The sequence below is a fragment of the Felis catus genome, chromosome A1, assembly GCF_018350175.1.
Source record: "Felis catus isolate Fca126 chromosome A1, F.catus_Fca126_mat1.0, whole genome shotgun sequence".
Classification (NCBI taxonomy): domain Eukaryota; kingdom Metazoa; phylum Chordata; class Mammalia; order Carnivora; family Felidae; genus Felis; species Felis catus.
The window spans coordinates 178,654,861-178,669,469 of record NC_058368.1 but is presented as its reverse complement, the minus strand read 5'-3'; the positions used below and the strand labels follow the sequence as shown (position 1 = coordinate 178,669,469).

The following is a 14,609-nucleotide window of genomic DNA, read 5'->3' as shown; positions in this document are numbered from 1 at the left end:
CTGGTTCCATTAAAGAAGAAACTTTATCCTATGAATCTTTGGAAAGTATAAACAAGCTGATGCATTACTATGTTAGAATTCTTACCATTATATTTGTTCACAATGCTTTCAGTTCTGAAATAACAGATTTTCCTTTTAGAAATACTTGAAAATTTGAGTGTTTTCAAAGTGCACATAAATGCCTCTGATTTATTCATTTGCTTCTCTTTTAAAATCAGATGTTTAAGAATAATGTTACTGACCATAAGCCAAACATGGAAGCCATAATTAAAAACATTAACATGATTTCTTTGGAGTTGAAGAAGATGCAAGGTAAGTGTGAAACCACCAAATTAAAACGTTTGCATGCCGTAGTTATAAAACCAACAGTAGAGCCAAATTGTGCTTCTACAGGGATATAACTGAATTTTGCCTACTAATTAGGATTTCTATAATTTTCAGAAATGTTTACATTGTAATATGAACTAGATCTCTAAAGAAAAATTGTGTTTGAGAATTTTCCTGGGAGTTAGCCGACTTGAATTCCCATCCTTGACACTAACAAGCTTATGCTCTTGTCTAACCTTCTAAATTTACTTCTCTTCCTTCTCTTCAATAAACTATTGCACGATGGTGTCACATTCTGCAACATTCATTGCCTCCATCCACTAATCCTTTTAAGCCCCTAAGGTTCCTTCCAAATTAAAAATTATGAGTTTGATTCTGTGAGTTAAGGGTACTTCATTTTAAACAGATTCATAGAGTAGGATTAGACCTTACAGTTCATGATGTTTAGTCATTCACCTCACAGACATTCTCTTATTTTACCCCAGACATGTAGAATTTCCATGATTGAGTATTTTTAGGGACAGTCTATCCCTGACCAAATATTTCCTGTGTTGGAGAACCCCCTATCTCACCAGTTCAGCCTCTTCCTGTTTAGACAGTTCTTCCTTATGGACTAGCTGAAATCTGTTCCCCTCTTCCTTCCCCTGGAAGGGGACCTTCCCCTGGTCCTATTTCTAAATGGGAAACTTCAGTAAATATTTAGTTATTCTTCTTATGATAGCTCTGGGATATTTGAAGATAGCTTCTCTGTAACTGACAGTTACAAGGAATTCAGCTACAAACAACAAAACACCACTTTAATGTGGCTTATACAGTAAGGAAATAAAAGGATCCAAGGTAGGGTAGCCCCAGAATTAATTCGGAATTTTAGAAGCTGCTAAGATAGAAAATGATTTTGTAGATGAGCATGTCTCATTCTGATAATAGATATTTACCAATGCATTCACTTATGATTGCTTTTTGTTTAAAAGAAAAAAAACACATAACAAAATAAGTGCCTTATACTATGGAAAACAATAAAATACTCTGTGATCATAAAAAACAAAAAAACAAAAAAAAAGAATTTTAAAGGCTGCTGCCTGTACCAGGTTCTTTCCCTTTTCCTGCTCTGTTATGTTCACTCTGTGTATCACTTCTAGTCATTACCTCCAGGTGTGGCCATCCACAGACACTGTATCTGCCCATGTCTCTATAAAAGCCTTTTCCCAGATCCCTTCAGCATGTTTTCCCTTTCCTTTCATGGCTGGATTTGTGTCAAATGCATGTGCTTGCACCGGCCACTGTCAAGGGGAATGGGACTGCCAAGACCAGTTTGGACCCGTCAGGACTTACTGTTGGAGGTGGGGCGAGGATCACCTAAATGGAATCAAGTTGTGCCACCAAGAAGAAGGAAATGGTTGTTAGGCCCCAAATAGTGAGTGCCTATTATGGTTTCTTCTGCATGTTCTTCCTAGGGCAGCATTTCCCAGACTTCGATCTGTGAACCCTCCTGTCTCAAGACATATTAATAGGTGTTGTGCAGTAAGAACAGAGTCCATGTTTTTAGGATCAGATACATTTGAGAAGTGCTTTATGCTGTATATTTCTTTCCAAAATTCATAGTACAAAGGCTCTGAGGCATCTGATCTAAAGAAATCTGGTTGTCTTTGCTTCATTCATCATCTCTTGAAACCAATCTCAATGATACAGCAAGAATTTTCTTTCTAAAATGTGACTCATTAGCTCACTCTTGCCCCACAATAAAGTCCAGACCTTCTAGAATGGACTATAAGACCTCTTGAGATCAGGCCCCTGCCTACCTCTCCAGTATCTTATTCTTTTATCCCAGCACACTGTGCTACGGCCATACTGAACTGTTTGCACATCTACACAGTTCCTCTTTTTTCGTGTCTGTATCTTAACAGATGCGTCTTCTGAAATGCCCACTGCTCTACCCCCTCCTCCACCCCACCAGGTTAACTGCTACTTATTACTTTTTACTTACATTGGAAAAACTTTTTTAAGCAAGCGTGTTATCTCTTACCTTTTCATATTACCTGTCACATTGTGTTATAATTGCATGTTTACTTACTTTTCCTGTCCCTGCTCAACAGTAAGCTCCTTAAGGGTATTCCTGGCAATTAACACAGTGCCTTGATATAATAAGTTCTTGGAAATGTTTATTAAATGAATAATTGTTTTCTGGATGCTTGCCCTCATTTAAAACAGAGAAGCTTTAGGGGCACCTAAGTGGCTCAGTGGGTTGAGCATCTGACTTAGGCTCGGGTCATGATCTCACAGCTCGTGAGTTTGAGCCCCGTGTCAGGCTCTGTGCTGATAGCTCGGAGCCTGGAGCCTGTTTCAGACTCTCTGTCTCCCTCTCTCTCTGCCCCTCCCCCACTAGTGCCATGTCTCTCTCTGTCCCTCAAAAATAAATAAACATTAAAAAAATGTTTTAAACAGAGAATCTTTAGATTTCTCTCCAACTTGATTATCTAACTGTTCTACTTTGGGGATTATTCTTTTGTGAAGTAAAATAGAACTAGTAAATATGATGGTTGTGTTCCTGAGAAGCTGTGGGGTAGGTCAGGCAGTTAGGATATGGGGACTTGCAGAGCTAGAGTACTTTTGGGCGGACTTCTGGTAAACATGGAAGATTAAATGAACAACATTCCTTTCAGCCACACTTCCTTCTCTAAATAATAATGTGAGTAGCTGACACATAACATTTATTATAATCCAGATACTTTTCCAAGAGCCCTGTATAAACAGATTCAATTGTCATTACAACCTTGTGAGGTAGGAAATTCTACCATTGGCATTTATGGCTACAGAAACAGGTAGAGAAGTTAACTAACTTTCCCAAGGTCACACAACTAGTCACTAGTAAACTTGAGATTTAAATTTAAAGTGATTTTAAAGAGACAAAAATCAGCAAGGAAAAGAGCTCTCAAAAAAAGTTAATAGTGAAATAGAAAGCAAGTTGAGGTAAACAGAAAAGTCTGAACCCAAATGTCCAAAAATTTGAACTGTGAGCTGGCTGGGTAAAGCCAATGAACGACCCCAAAGACTCAACACATGGTGGCACCAGAATCCTCTGGAAGTAGGGGTAGAGGTGGAGCTAAGGACAGGAAGGCTGGTTAAATGTTTAAGAAGTTGTAGACCCCTAAGTTCTCTTCCCTTCTCTGCATAACTAGGCAACTGTTCCTTTTCTAGGACAAAAAACTTGAAGCTTATTCCCTAAGAGGCTCTCTGGCCTGGAGCCACTAGCCACAAGTTGAAGGAAAGAGTATTATACTGAAAACAAGGGTATTAGGACAAAGTTTACATATTGAATTATAAGACCCTGTAGCTTTCTTTTCCCACTTGGCTACAAAACCTTGGCAGCCAGATTTTTGCCCTCAAGCAGATTTTTCTTTCAGGAATCTGACCAGTCTAAGAGAAACAAACAAACAAACAAACAAACAAAAACAACTAAAGGTACTGATAGCAGAAGTTCCCCCCAACAAAATACCCAGTCAGCTCACCTCCCAGTATAGCCTACCATAGGCACAGAGTTTCCAGTAGTCTTTAGTGCCATAGTCTTAAATATGAGCAGATAGCTCTGATGGAATAGATACTTAATGGAAGCATCTAATATGAAAAGCAGAGACAAAGTCAATACATAGATTCAGTCAATGAGGAAGACACAGAAATCATGAAATGAGATGAAAACTCCCAAGAAACTGTCAATAGCTAAAGGGAAGTAAGAAAAGATGCTATGTCCATGAAACAGGAACATGATCCTAGGAAAAATAGTTTAGAGAAGGGAATTCTTGGAAATTAAAAGTGCGACAGTAGAAATAAATTCTGTAGAAGGGCTTAAAGATAAAATGAAAACAATCCCCTAGAGTGTAGAGCAAAACAATTATAGATGGAAAGTTATAGGGAGAAAAAATGATAAGATCAGTCAAGGAAGTTCAACATTCAGTAGATAGCAGTGTTAGAAAGGAAGAACACAGACAGTGCATGGGGAGGAATTCATTAAAGAAATAAGCTGAGAAAAATGTAAAAAGCTGAAGGAGAGGAGTTTCTATAATGAAAGAGCCCAACACAGTGGTTGGAAGTAGACCCCCAAGGTACAATACTATGAAATTTTGTTCTGGAAAAACAGATCCTTGAAGTTTCTAAAGAGAAACAATGATTTAAGAACTAAAATCATGAAAATTCTCACAGCAACACTGGAAGCTAGAAGAAAATGTGGCAAGGCCTTTGAAAATCTGAAGAAACATGATTTCCAATCTAGATTTCTATAGTCACTATTAAGCATTGGTGTAGAGAAAGAAATTTTCACACATAAGTTTTCCGCCTTCAGGAAGTTACTGAGGTCTTATTCCATCCAACAAGGTAGCAGACCAAAAAGAGAAAGAAACGAAATTCTAGAAAAAGGATACTCCACACATGGGAGGGGTGAAAAGAATCTCTGGGATAGTGGTGAACGGAGATGAACAGTCCAAGAGAACAGTCAGTCCAGACCAGAGTAGATCAGAAGGCTCTAGGAGAAGATAGACTTTCAACAATTGGACAGCTAAGGCATCTGACCATACCAAAAGGAGATCTGCACAAATATATTTGGAATATATTTATGATAATTAAGTAATGAAAAAAAATTAACCGTGATTGGGTGGTACCATGCAAGAAGGGAAATGTACTGCAAAGTTCAGCTGTGAAGCATATTTATATAATCAAAAATTTTTAACCTTTAAATATTGAGCTAGCAAAAATTGTATTCTTAAGTACTCTCTAGGGGAGTAGGGGTGAGTGAAAAGAGCTGTATCTTAATCTTCTGTAGTCAGAAGCAGGTAGATAATACCTACAATTGAAAAAATAAAACATACATGTCATTTAGAGATACGGAGGCAAATACCAACCTGCCCTCAAACAAAGCCAGAAGACACTAAATACAGACACACACAACAACAAAGCAAGAAAAGCAATATAAGCGAGAAGAAAAGTTAAAAGTGGTTGCCTCTTGGAGATACAAACTATTTTTTGTAACATGCCTTATAGATCTATTTGATTCTGTATACATATATAGCATAAAAATAGTAAGTTTAAAAAAAGCATAAATCAAATGTGTATAACTCAAGTTGCAGTTTAGTAAGATAGTGTACAAGTTGAACTAAAGAGCCTGCTAGCTAATTTTTATGTCATGCTTATTTTATAGTACATAAATTTGACTTTGTCGTAATGGGGCATAGTTAATTGTGGTCCAATCAATAATCACTTAGGAGAAAACTTAAGAATGAGAAATAGCTACTAAAAGTAATAATAGGGGTCCCTGGTGGGCTCAGTCGGTAGACCATGCAACTCTTGATCTTGGGGTTGTGGTTCTGAGCCCCATGTTAGGTGTAGAGATTACTTAAAAATAAAATCTTTAAAAAGAAAGTCATAATAGTTGTCTCTGATGTATGTGCTCCAAGATAGTATCTTCTATTATTTTGTTTTACACAGAGCTCTCCCAGTTGCTGCTTTGTGACCTTACTTTACATTTTAATCATCCTCTGAAGACAGATGACTTAGAGGAAACAGAAGGAAAACCGCCCCTCTTTGATGAATCTAAAATATCAGATGTGTCCTTTGCTTCTAACAGCTTTTCTGTCTGATTTCTTTTTGTTTGTTGTGAATTTATAACTATTTATTGTGGAATTAACACATATCGGGGAGAATTAAGTTTACTAATATATTTAATATGATAAAAACAAAATAAAAATATGAATTGTAAATAATCATTTAATGTTCTTGAAGGCTGTTTTATTGTTTTAATGTTTCAAGGAATGGCTATTTCACTAGTGACAAGAATATAACATAGGAAATTGGCCATGGGGCATTTCTCATCCTTTATTTTATGCTTGAATTTGGCTCATTTTGAAAGAGAGTTAACCAAATTGTAAGCAGATGGAAACAGAGTTTGTATTAATCAGATCTCTCCTGGTAACAAATGCCAAAAACAGCTCAGGCTAACTGAAGCATTTATTGGGTCATGTGGTTTGGAAGTCCACATGGTTGAAATAGATTTCAGGGACTCTACTAATTTACCGCGTGTCTGTAGCTTGGTTCTAGTTCTACGCATTGACCTCATCCTCTTCTGTTATAGGCTGGTCTACATATGGCAGGGAGAAGAGGGTAGAGGCATGGCAGCCGACATGATTCACTACCAAATCGTTGCTTTGGAGCCTACTACCTCCTTCATTGTAGAGATTTTCAAGCATAAAGGATAGCGTACCATAAAGCATGACGCAAGGTCAGCTCCCAGTGTCTGCTATCCTCACCACCCAGCTCCTTGTTTAACATAGAATAGGCACTAAATAAATGCTTGTTGAAATCCTCTTGAGTAAACTTGTATATGAATGCAGATTTTTCAGCTTTAGAACTCCCAAGCTGCAGATCCTAAACTGAGAACTCCCAGTTTGTAAGGATGAAACTTGATAAAGAAACATTATCATCATCATACTTGTTATCTTCGCAAACCATCAGTTTTACCCACGTGACTTCCAAGCCCCCTTATGTTCTATTAATTAGCTTATGAAAATGAACATGCAGGACACCTTTTGCCACTCGAAAACTCGTAGATGAAGCCGAGAAGGCAAGAATTTTTGTTGTTAATAAAAGTTGTGGAATAATAATCAAGGCCCCAAAGGGGAAAACTTGAAGAACAACGGAATGCCTGGTTTTTGTTGTGCTAAACACCTACTACTGTGTGTTAAGTGAGATATGTAAGCTGAAGCCAAGAGCTGAATTGCTTCAAAGGATTTATAAAGCCTTTTTAGGAAGGATGATGGGAAGGGCTTTAAGGTAGAGTTGTCAGGGGATAAAAGAGATAGAAGAAAGGCCTCTAATAGGAAAGTCTGATCACATTTTTCTGTGTATATGCATTGCTCTTCCATCTTTGCAGTAAGACTTTGGTGAAATCCGCATCACTTGAAAATGCTTTTGGAGTTGTGGGAGGTGCAGGGGTGGTGGGGTGTGAGTGTCGGTATATGATGAACTTACATCAGATCTATTTGACACCCAAGCCTCATCTCTAAATGTAAAATGATTTCTTCTGGTATTTGTAGCTTAAGTTTTCTTTAAAACTAAAATGCAAGAGCAGGGCCTAAACAGAGTTAATAGTTTTAGGGACACAGAAGTAAAGCAAAAGGTAAATTCATTTTAATCCTAGGAAGTTATCCCATCATGCATTTACCTTTTCATAAAAAAGTACACAAAAATCCCCCCAGCAAAAGACACCAAATAAGAAAGAATGAAATAGTTTGAAGTCTCTTAAATTATTGCTGCCGAGAAAGTGAATTTTAGAAATTTTCAAATTATATATATAAAACCCATGATTGCCTCCGACTAACAAAGGTTTGGCTATAAAAAATATCAGTTTTATGTGATACCAAAAACTATTTGTTGCAGTGTCTTTAAACTTGCTCCAAATTATTTCTGTCACCGTGTAAACTACTGTACTTCGAAACGGGTATTCCAAAATACACATTTTTTAAATGAGTTATTACAGGCCCTTACTAGACTTCAAGTGTGAACATCATGCACTTCACAAACATTGAAGAAGAATAAATAAATTAGGAGATATTTGACAGTCTTCATTTCAAACACTTTTTTATGCGAAAGGTCAAAACGCTGTGTTCACGTTGAGGGGTTCGATCCAGTCCTAAGTGTTGGTCCCTTCAGCAAGGTTGACTGATCTTCCCCTGATGGCAGCATAGCCAGGAGGAAGCTTCCTCGTCGGCTTGGCTAACTTGCTAGGGATAACCTGCAGAATGCGTTAACATGCACTGGTATCTAGAGCCTCGGTTTTTCCCGTCAATGAGCAGAAGTGGCATTTTCCTGAAGTAGTCGATGATATCCGACACAGACAAAAAGTCCTAAAAATTCAAAATAAGGAGATAAGTCAACGTTGGAATGAGTAGAGAAGCCAAGCATTTGAATTTCACTCTCAGTTTGTTTTTTTTTTTTATCTGCATAAGATCCTACCTCTTCAGTTATGAGGATGGCGAGGAAAAATATGTAAAATTTGGCAAATATTTTCATGATTTCTCTACAGAACTTTGAAAAAATAATTTTTCAACATCCAACAAATTATGGATAAAAGACAATGTAAATATTTGTGTGTATGTATATATGTATTTTAACTTCATGGGGGTCATAAATATATAGGAGGTCTAACTGTGATACCTCTGCCTTAGAATTGCTCTGTGTTTTTGATTTTGGTTTCTGTATCCCTACTTCACTCTTAATCACTAATAGTGGGAGGAGCTATAAGGAATCAGGAAGGCAGACAGTGTCCCAGTGTCTGGAGGTGATAACCTGTAGCATTGCACAATGGTTCCTACAGGATCTCTCTGCTGTGCCTTCACTGTCATCTCTACACTCCCCAGGACTCTGCAGCCAAGTCTTCACACCCATTGCCTTTATCACGTTATCCCTGATGGCCAGGCTGGAATACAACCCATCGAGCCTCCTAGACATGGGTCAGAATCACATCGGGTCCCCAGACAGGATTATGCGCTTCCTCCAAGACCACTCTGCTGGATGCCGCCTTCCAGGGCTGCGGCCTGTGGTGAGCGCTTCTGTTTTTCCACACCAGACCGACAAATTCTGGAGGGCAGACATCTATCTCTGTGCTTCTACAGCAACGATGCAGCTCTAGCCACACTGAACTAGTGATTGAAACATTTGACCAGGATCATATGTTTTTTTCCACTCATTTACATGATCATAACTTTGGAGTAGAGTCTAAGGGCTAGCTGTTTTTCATCCTGGAAATGTTTGATTCGACTGATCCTCCTCTTGGACCTTTGAACTTAAAGAACATGTTTGGGGCTTAAGTTTAGCTGTTAGCTTCCTTGCAGAAGCAGTTTTTTTGATTACCATCCAAAAACTAATTAGCATAAACATTGACCAAAAGAGGAAAATTTCTTTCAAGTGAGAAATGACCCAAGTATTGAATTAATCACCACAACAAGAATTCCATTTTTTTTACTCTTTTCCAGATGTCAATTTTAAAATACAGCCTTGTAAATACACTGCAATCTTACATTAAAATTGTGTTACAGAGGTGAATGAAAGAGGGGGCTTATCTCTGATACCATCTAACTGTATATTTTTTTAAATTTAAATGTTAATTTTTTTAATTTTAAAACTTACACATGTGATTTTAGACTAGTTGGAATAGAAGATATAAGAAAGACTCCATGGTAGAGGTAGCTATTGTTACTTTGTTTTATTTCCTTCCAGTAAAGGAAGGGCTTCACCAATGTGATTTAACTCTGTAAAGTTGCGGGAGAGTATGAACCCCCAAAGAATGTTACAGCAAGTTTCCATAGAGGTAGGTATGCAGAATAGCATAAACAAGGATTTGGGTACATTTTACAACTGAAATTCCTTACCTCTTTACCTCGGAGTCCAGTTCCCAACAAGTAAACTTGGCTTTCCTCTTGGTAACGGATCTGGATGTTGTAAACTTTATCTTTGTACAACACCATGAGGACATACGGATTGGTTATTGTTTTTTTAGAGCTGTCTCTAACGAGAAAAGTGCCATCCTAAAAGAATAAATTCTTATTATTACGTGAGCAATAAATGGCAATACTTCTGTTGCCTGTAAGAGCAGTAGACAAGCCTCGAGAGTTCTGGAAACTTACCAGTTGCAAAGACAGTGAACATTTAGTGCCCTGAACCGTTACAGCCCCATGTGTCACAGATTTCTTGGTTGTCAAGAGGCAGCAAAGATTGTATCAGAGAAATTTCCAAATTCCAAAGAGACTTTTTGAAGTCTCTTGATAAAAAAGAAGTCGCTTTTTTTTTCTTCAGTTATAAAACAAATTATAGGTGGTTGAGTGGACAAAGGGCCAGACAAAATAAGGACTTTATTGGTTAACTAAAGATTTATCTTCCTACTCCTGGGAACTAATTCCCTAACCCTTACTTTCCACAGCCAAAGTCAGAAAACACCCAAATGCCTATGACATTCATCCATTTTAAAACCTCGTGATCTCCACATAAAATGTTCACCATTAAATATCTGAACATAAACAAATGTGAACTGTCTTGTGTTCTTATCACCTTTTTTTCCTATTTACTGAAATAGTGTGATTTGTCCTGTACTTTAAAATGTCATTCCATAAATTATTGTACATAATACTAATACTGTAAAGATCTAATATTAAGATAGGATTAATGAGTAAGGCAGTGTTTAAACCACTTCCTGCTTTGTATACTGAATCATGATGGCTTTAGAGCCTTCAATCTGCAATAATGGCTTTCCTTTGTTCTTCTTATTCCAGTTGAGTAAATTCCATTCAGAATATCTTCTGGTCAACAAATACACCTGTGGACCAGTGATTCACAGCCTAGAATTTAGAATTTAGAGTTTTGGAGACTCAGAACCCACACAAAATGCCTGACTAAATAAATCAGAATCTCTCCAGGTGAAATCCAGGAATCAGAATGTTTAAATTAGTTTCTCAGGTGACTTAAATGTGCAGCGAAGATTGAGAACTATTCTTACAGACTCAAGATGTGAGAGATGAAGGATCTTTGCTCTTCTTTCTCTGATAAATAGATTTAAGGTTAAGATTCGGTGCCAGATCACAGGAAATCTGGTTAAGAACAACTAGAAATTTCTAGGGGAAAGGGCAAAAACTTGCTGCTGCCTGTCTCCATAATGGATCCCTTCACATCAATGTGGATGGCAGTTGTATATTAAAAATGAAGATGCTAACGGTAAGATGTTAGAAGTTTGGGGGAAAGGGCCTCCTTTTGATAAGATATGCTTCCTGTGACAAGACAGATGCTTTTTGTTAATAGAAGCTCCTTGGATTCTGCCAGCCGAATGACTGTCTTAATTTAGATTTTTCCCAGATCCTGGGAATCATTGCTATAGATGCTGGTGGGTGTAAATCTGCTACTAATGGGTCCCCTTGGTATAACAGCATGAATATCACCTAGCAGAATTCCTAGCCCATAATTGGTGCTCAATAAAAGACAGCTCCTTTTTTCTCCTCCCATTAATATTTATAACTACTTAAAAATAAACTTTGGCACAGTACCTGGTTTATCTTTCTAAGAGCAGCTTCCGCCTCTGGTCGGGTAATATAAGAAACGTACCACTCTTCATTTAATGAGTTCTGAAAATGTAAATTTTTAAAAACTGAATAAATTTTGCAGTTATATGTGTAAGTGAAAAGAAAAGCCTCCAAGTAATCATTTTCATAAATCACCACCTCAATTCCATGAGCTTTGAAACATTTGCTTTCTTAATTTGAATATAGAATCACTTAGGTGGGGCTAAATAGAAGATATTTTGCATGAACTGCTTTTTATCATGGTTGTAAAGGTAGTTGTGAATAAGCATTCTGTATATAATGGAACCTTTAATCAGGAAAGATAGAGATGTATAATTTCTTCAGTTTACTATAGTATATTTAATAAAAAATTGGGGTTAATGAGCAGTTAAGTGACTTACTCAAGGTCATAAACTAGAAGACAAATGAAGAATAGGATTATTTTTCGCGTTAAATACAAAGCACACATTTGCTATTGGAAGAGCCTGGAAAAATACCAAGGAAAAAGAACATATTTTTCATTTGGATCCTCCCCTTTAATTTTTTTTTTTTCACTAAAAAAAAATTAAAGGTAATTTAAATAATAAAAATACAAAGGAGTATACAATGGGAACTTTGGTTATTTGCTGGGGAAAAAATAAAATAACACGAAAACATGTGCTTTATTACCTCTTCTTCCCCAGGAGACCGTGGTCGAGGTTTGTTTGGAACTGGTAAGGAAAAGTTTCTGCTTTCAGTTCTGGGAGGTGGTCTATTGCCAAGGCCTTCAAAAGTATAACATTTTGAAAGTTAATTTGCTGTAAGCTATTTTTCATTTTCTGTCATCACACATTTCCCCCCTAAAATGCCCTTGCAATTGTTCCCAGCACTTAAGAAACACTTTAAAAAGCCATAGCTTCAAAAATAATTTTCACCTGTTCAAAACCACAAGGGCAGGGGGCCTGGGTGGCTCAGTGGGTTAAGCGTCCCACTTCAGCTCAGGTCATGATCTCACAGTCCATGAGTTCCAGCCCCACATTGGGCTCTGTGCTGACAGCTCAGAGCCTGGAGCCTGCTTCGGATTCTGTGTCTCCCTCTCTCTCAGCCCTTTCCCCCGCTCGCACTCTCTCAAAAATAATAAATAAACCTTAAACACACACACACACAAGGGCTGTTGGCTGTGCAGGCATTGTTCTGTAAGACATACCAGTGAAACTTTGAGAATAGTTCCACAAATGTGAGTGATTTCTTACACGGGAATGTTACATAATATAAAATAACTAGTCCATTAATGAAAAAGTCACCGTAGTTTAAATATAATCATCACATTTTTCAGATTTTACAGACTCCAGCAATCCAGAAGGGGTTCCCAACCACTGATAGGATGATAATGCAGTAATAAAGATGATTATGTTCTCATTGTTTACACAAAAAGAAATGTAAACTACCTAAGACAAAGTGAAATTACCTTGAAAAACTGTCAGTTTCTAGAACCAGTTTGCTACCTACTGTTCTTTACCGAATTTTCTAAAGAGGTAGAAGTGTTCAGCTCTCACAGAATCCCTTACCAACTACTGATCAATGAGGAAGTCTTTGTTAGGCACCTGTAAACCTCCCTAACATGGTATTTTCTCGTTTACGGTTCCCTGAAACTTTCTGAGGGTGTTTCCTAAACTCAGGAAAGGTTTGATTGTGTTGACTTGTAATTGCCAAGGCTGTTTTCTATATGCCAGGACGGCTGTTAAGAACTGAAAAATTGTGTGAGCCGAATGTTCTCTGAATTATTCATGTGTCATTCATTCATTTATTCAACAAATATTTTTTCAACACTATGCTGCCCAGGCCTTGAGTAAGGCACCCATGGACCCTTCCTTTAATCTTCACAGCAACACCGCAAGACGGGTATTCCCTTCTTTTTGAGTGTGAGGAAACAGAGAGTCTGAATGAATCGTGTGCTCCTAGCGGCAGAGTCAGGACTTCAACCCGTGATTCCCAAACATTACTGGGCATAAGAATCCCAGGGAGAATTTGAACCACCCAGTCTGCATTTGACAAGCACTCCAAGTGGCTCTGCAGTGGGGTTGTTCTGCCATCCACAATATGCCTGCCCGGGTTGCTGAGTGAGGAGAATTACATGGGAAGGGCTGAAGTGCCCTGAGCCATACTGGCATAATTGTTTACCATGGCACTCATTGCCTCCTTCTAAATAAGCAGATCAGATGGCCCTGAACTGTTGATCTTCCTTCTTAAGTCTCCCACGGCCTAAACAGATCTTCCCTATTCCCACCTTCGCAGTCCAGCATGGCAGGGGCTTTTATATTGTGTATTGAATGAATGCAATAGTTAACAAATATAACCAAAGCCTATCCTGCATGAAATTATTCTCTTTCTACTTCTGCATTTGCAGGTCAGCACCATAAAGTCATATTTGCAGCAGACAATATACTACTTTTTATTGCATCCACACACTGCCCTTACTATTGAGATCTTCAAGGGAGCTGGAGTGGGTTTTTGGGTAATACACAGACCATTCTTCATCTTTCTAACGCTGGAGCAACCAATGGAGAAGACTGAGGACCAGGTGTCCTACCGGTCTTAGGGGAAAAAGGATCAATTTTGATTAAGGTAAGCATTCCTCTCCAGATCATATTACTATATTATTTTATCAAGAATCCCCAACACCAACCCTAAAACTGGGTGTCTGTGGAACTTACTTTGAGAGACACGGCTATAAGTGTCTGAAGCTTAGATGCCTGCAGAAGCCAGGCAAGTAACACAATGTGGGTTCACAAAACGCAGTGAGTTGTGGACACTGGAAAACTGAGAGACGTGAGGGCAACGGCAGAAACCACATAGTAGTCACTATACCCTCAAATGCTTAGGAAGCATTAAAAACATAATGGATTTCATTGGTGTCAGCAATAGGATCTCACACATACATGGGATAATGTATTCAACTGAATGTAATAGATGTGCTCCTAAAAAAAGTCTTCATTCTTGAGCAATGATTCAAGTACTAATATGCTTTTCTATTTATAACACACACCGGTGTTCTTACATGTGTATTATGACCAAAAAGGGGGGAGAGGGTTGTTCCTCACAGCATTTAAAAAATTTTCAAGTCAACCTTTATGGGGGCACCTGGGTGGCTCAGTCACTTAAGCATCAGACTTCAGCTCCAGCTCATGATCTCACAGGTCATGAGTTCAAGCCGCA

General features: G+C 38.0%; 2 protein-coding genes across 5 annotated transcripts in view; one reads left to right on the top strand and one right to left on the bottom strand.

The window, feature by feature from the left end:
- Positions 1-14,609, top strand: part of CA1H5orf58 (chromosome A1 C5orf58 homolog) — a 16,720-nt gene extending 2,111 nt beyond the window's left edge. For 3 of the 4 annotated variants that reach the window (XM_023259707.2, XM_045035750.1, XM_045035753.1), the window contains 2 exons: positions 219-312; positions 5,800-6,077. In XM_023259707.2, the coding sequence (XP_023115475.2) occupies positions 219-312; positions 5,800-5,951 (246 nt within the window). In that variant the 3' untranslated portion in view covers positions 5,952-6,077. Of the gene's footprint in view, positions 1-218; positions 313-5,799; positions 6,078-8,726; positions 8,909-13,800 lie in introns of those variants that run through there. The other variant, XM_045035745.1, reaches the window with a different exon arrangement.
- LCP2 (lymphocyte cytosolic protein 2) overlaps positions 7,476-14,609 on the bottom strand; it is a 46,097-nt gene continuing 38,963 nt past the window's right edge. Inside the window, exons 18-21 of the mRNA XM_023259688.2 lie at positions 12,084-12,178; positions 11,400-11,477; positions 9,738-9,893; positions 7,476-8,213 (exon numbers count right to left, since the gene is read on the bottom strand). Of these exons, the coding sequence (XP_023115456.2) occupies positions 8,091-8,213; positions 9,738-9,893; positions 11,400-11,477; positions 12,084-12,178 (452 nt within the window). The 3' untranslated portion in view covers positions 7,476-8,090. The remainder of the gene's footprint in view (positions 8,214-9,737; positions 9,894-11,399; positions 11,478-12,083; positions 12,179-14,609) is intronic.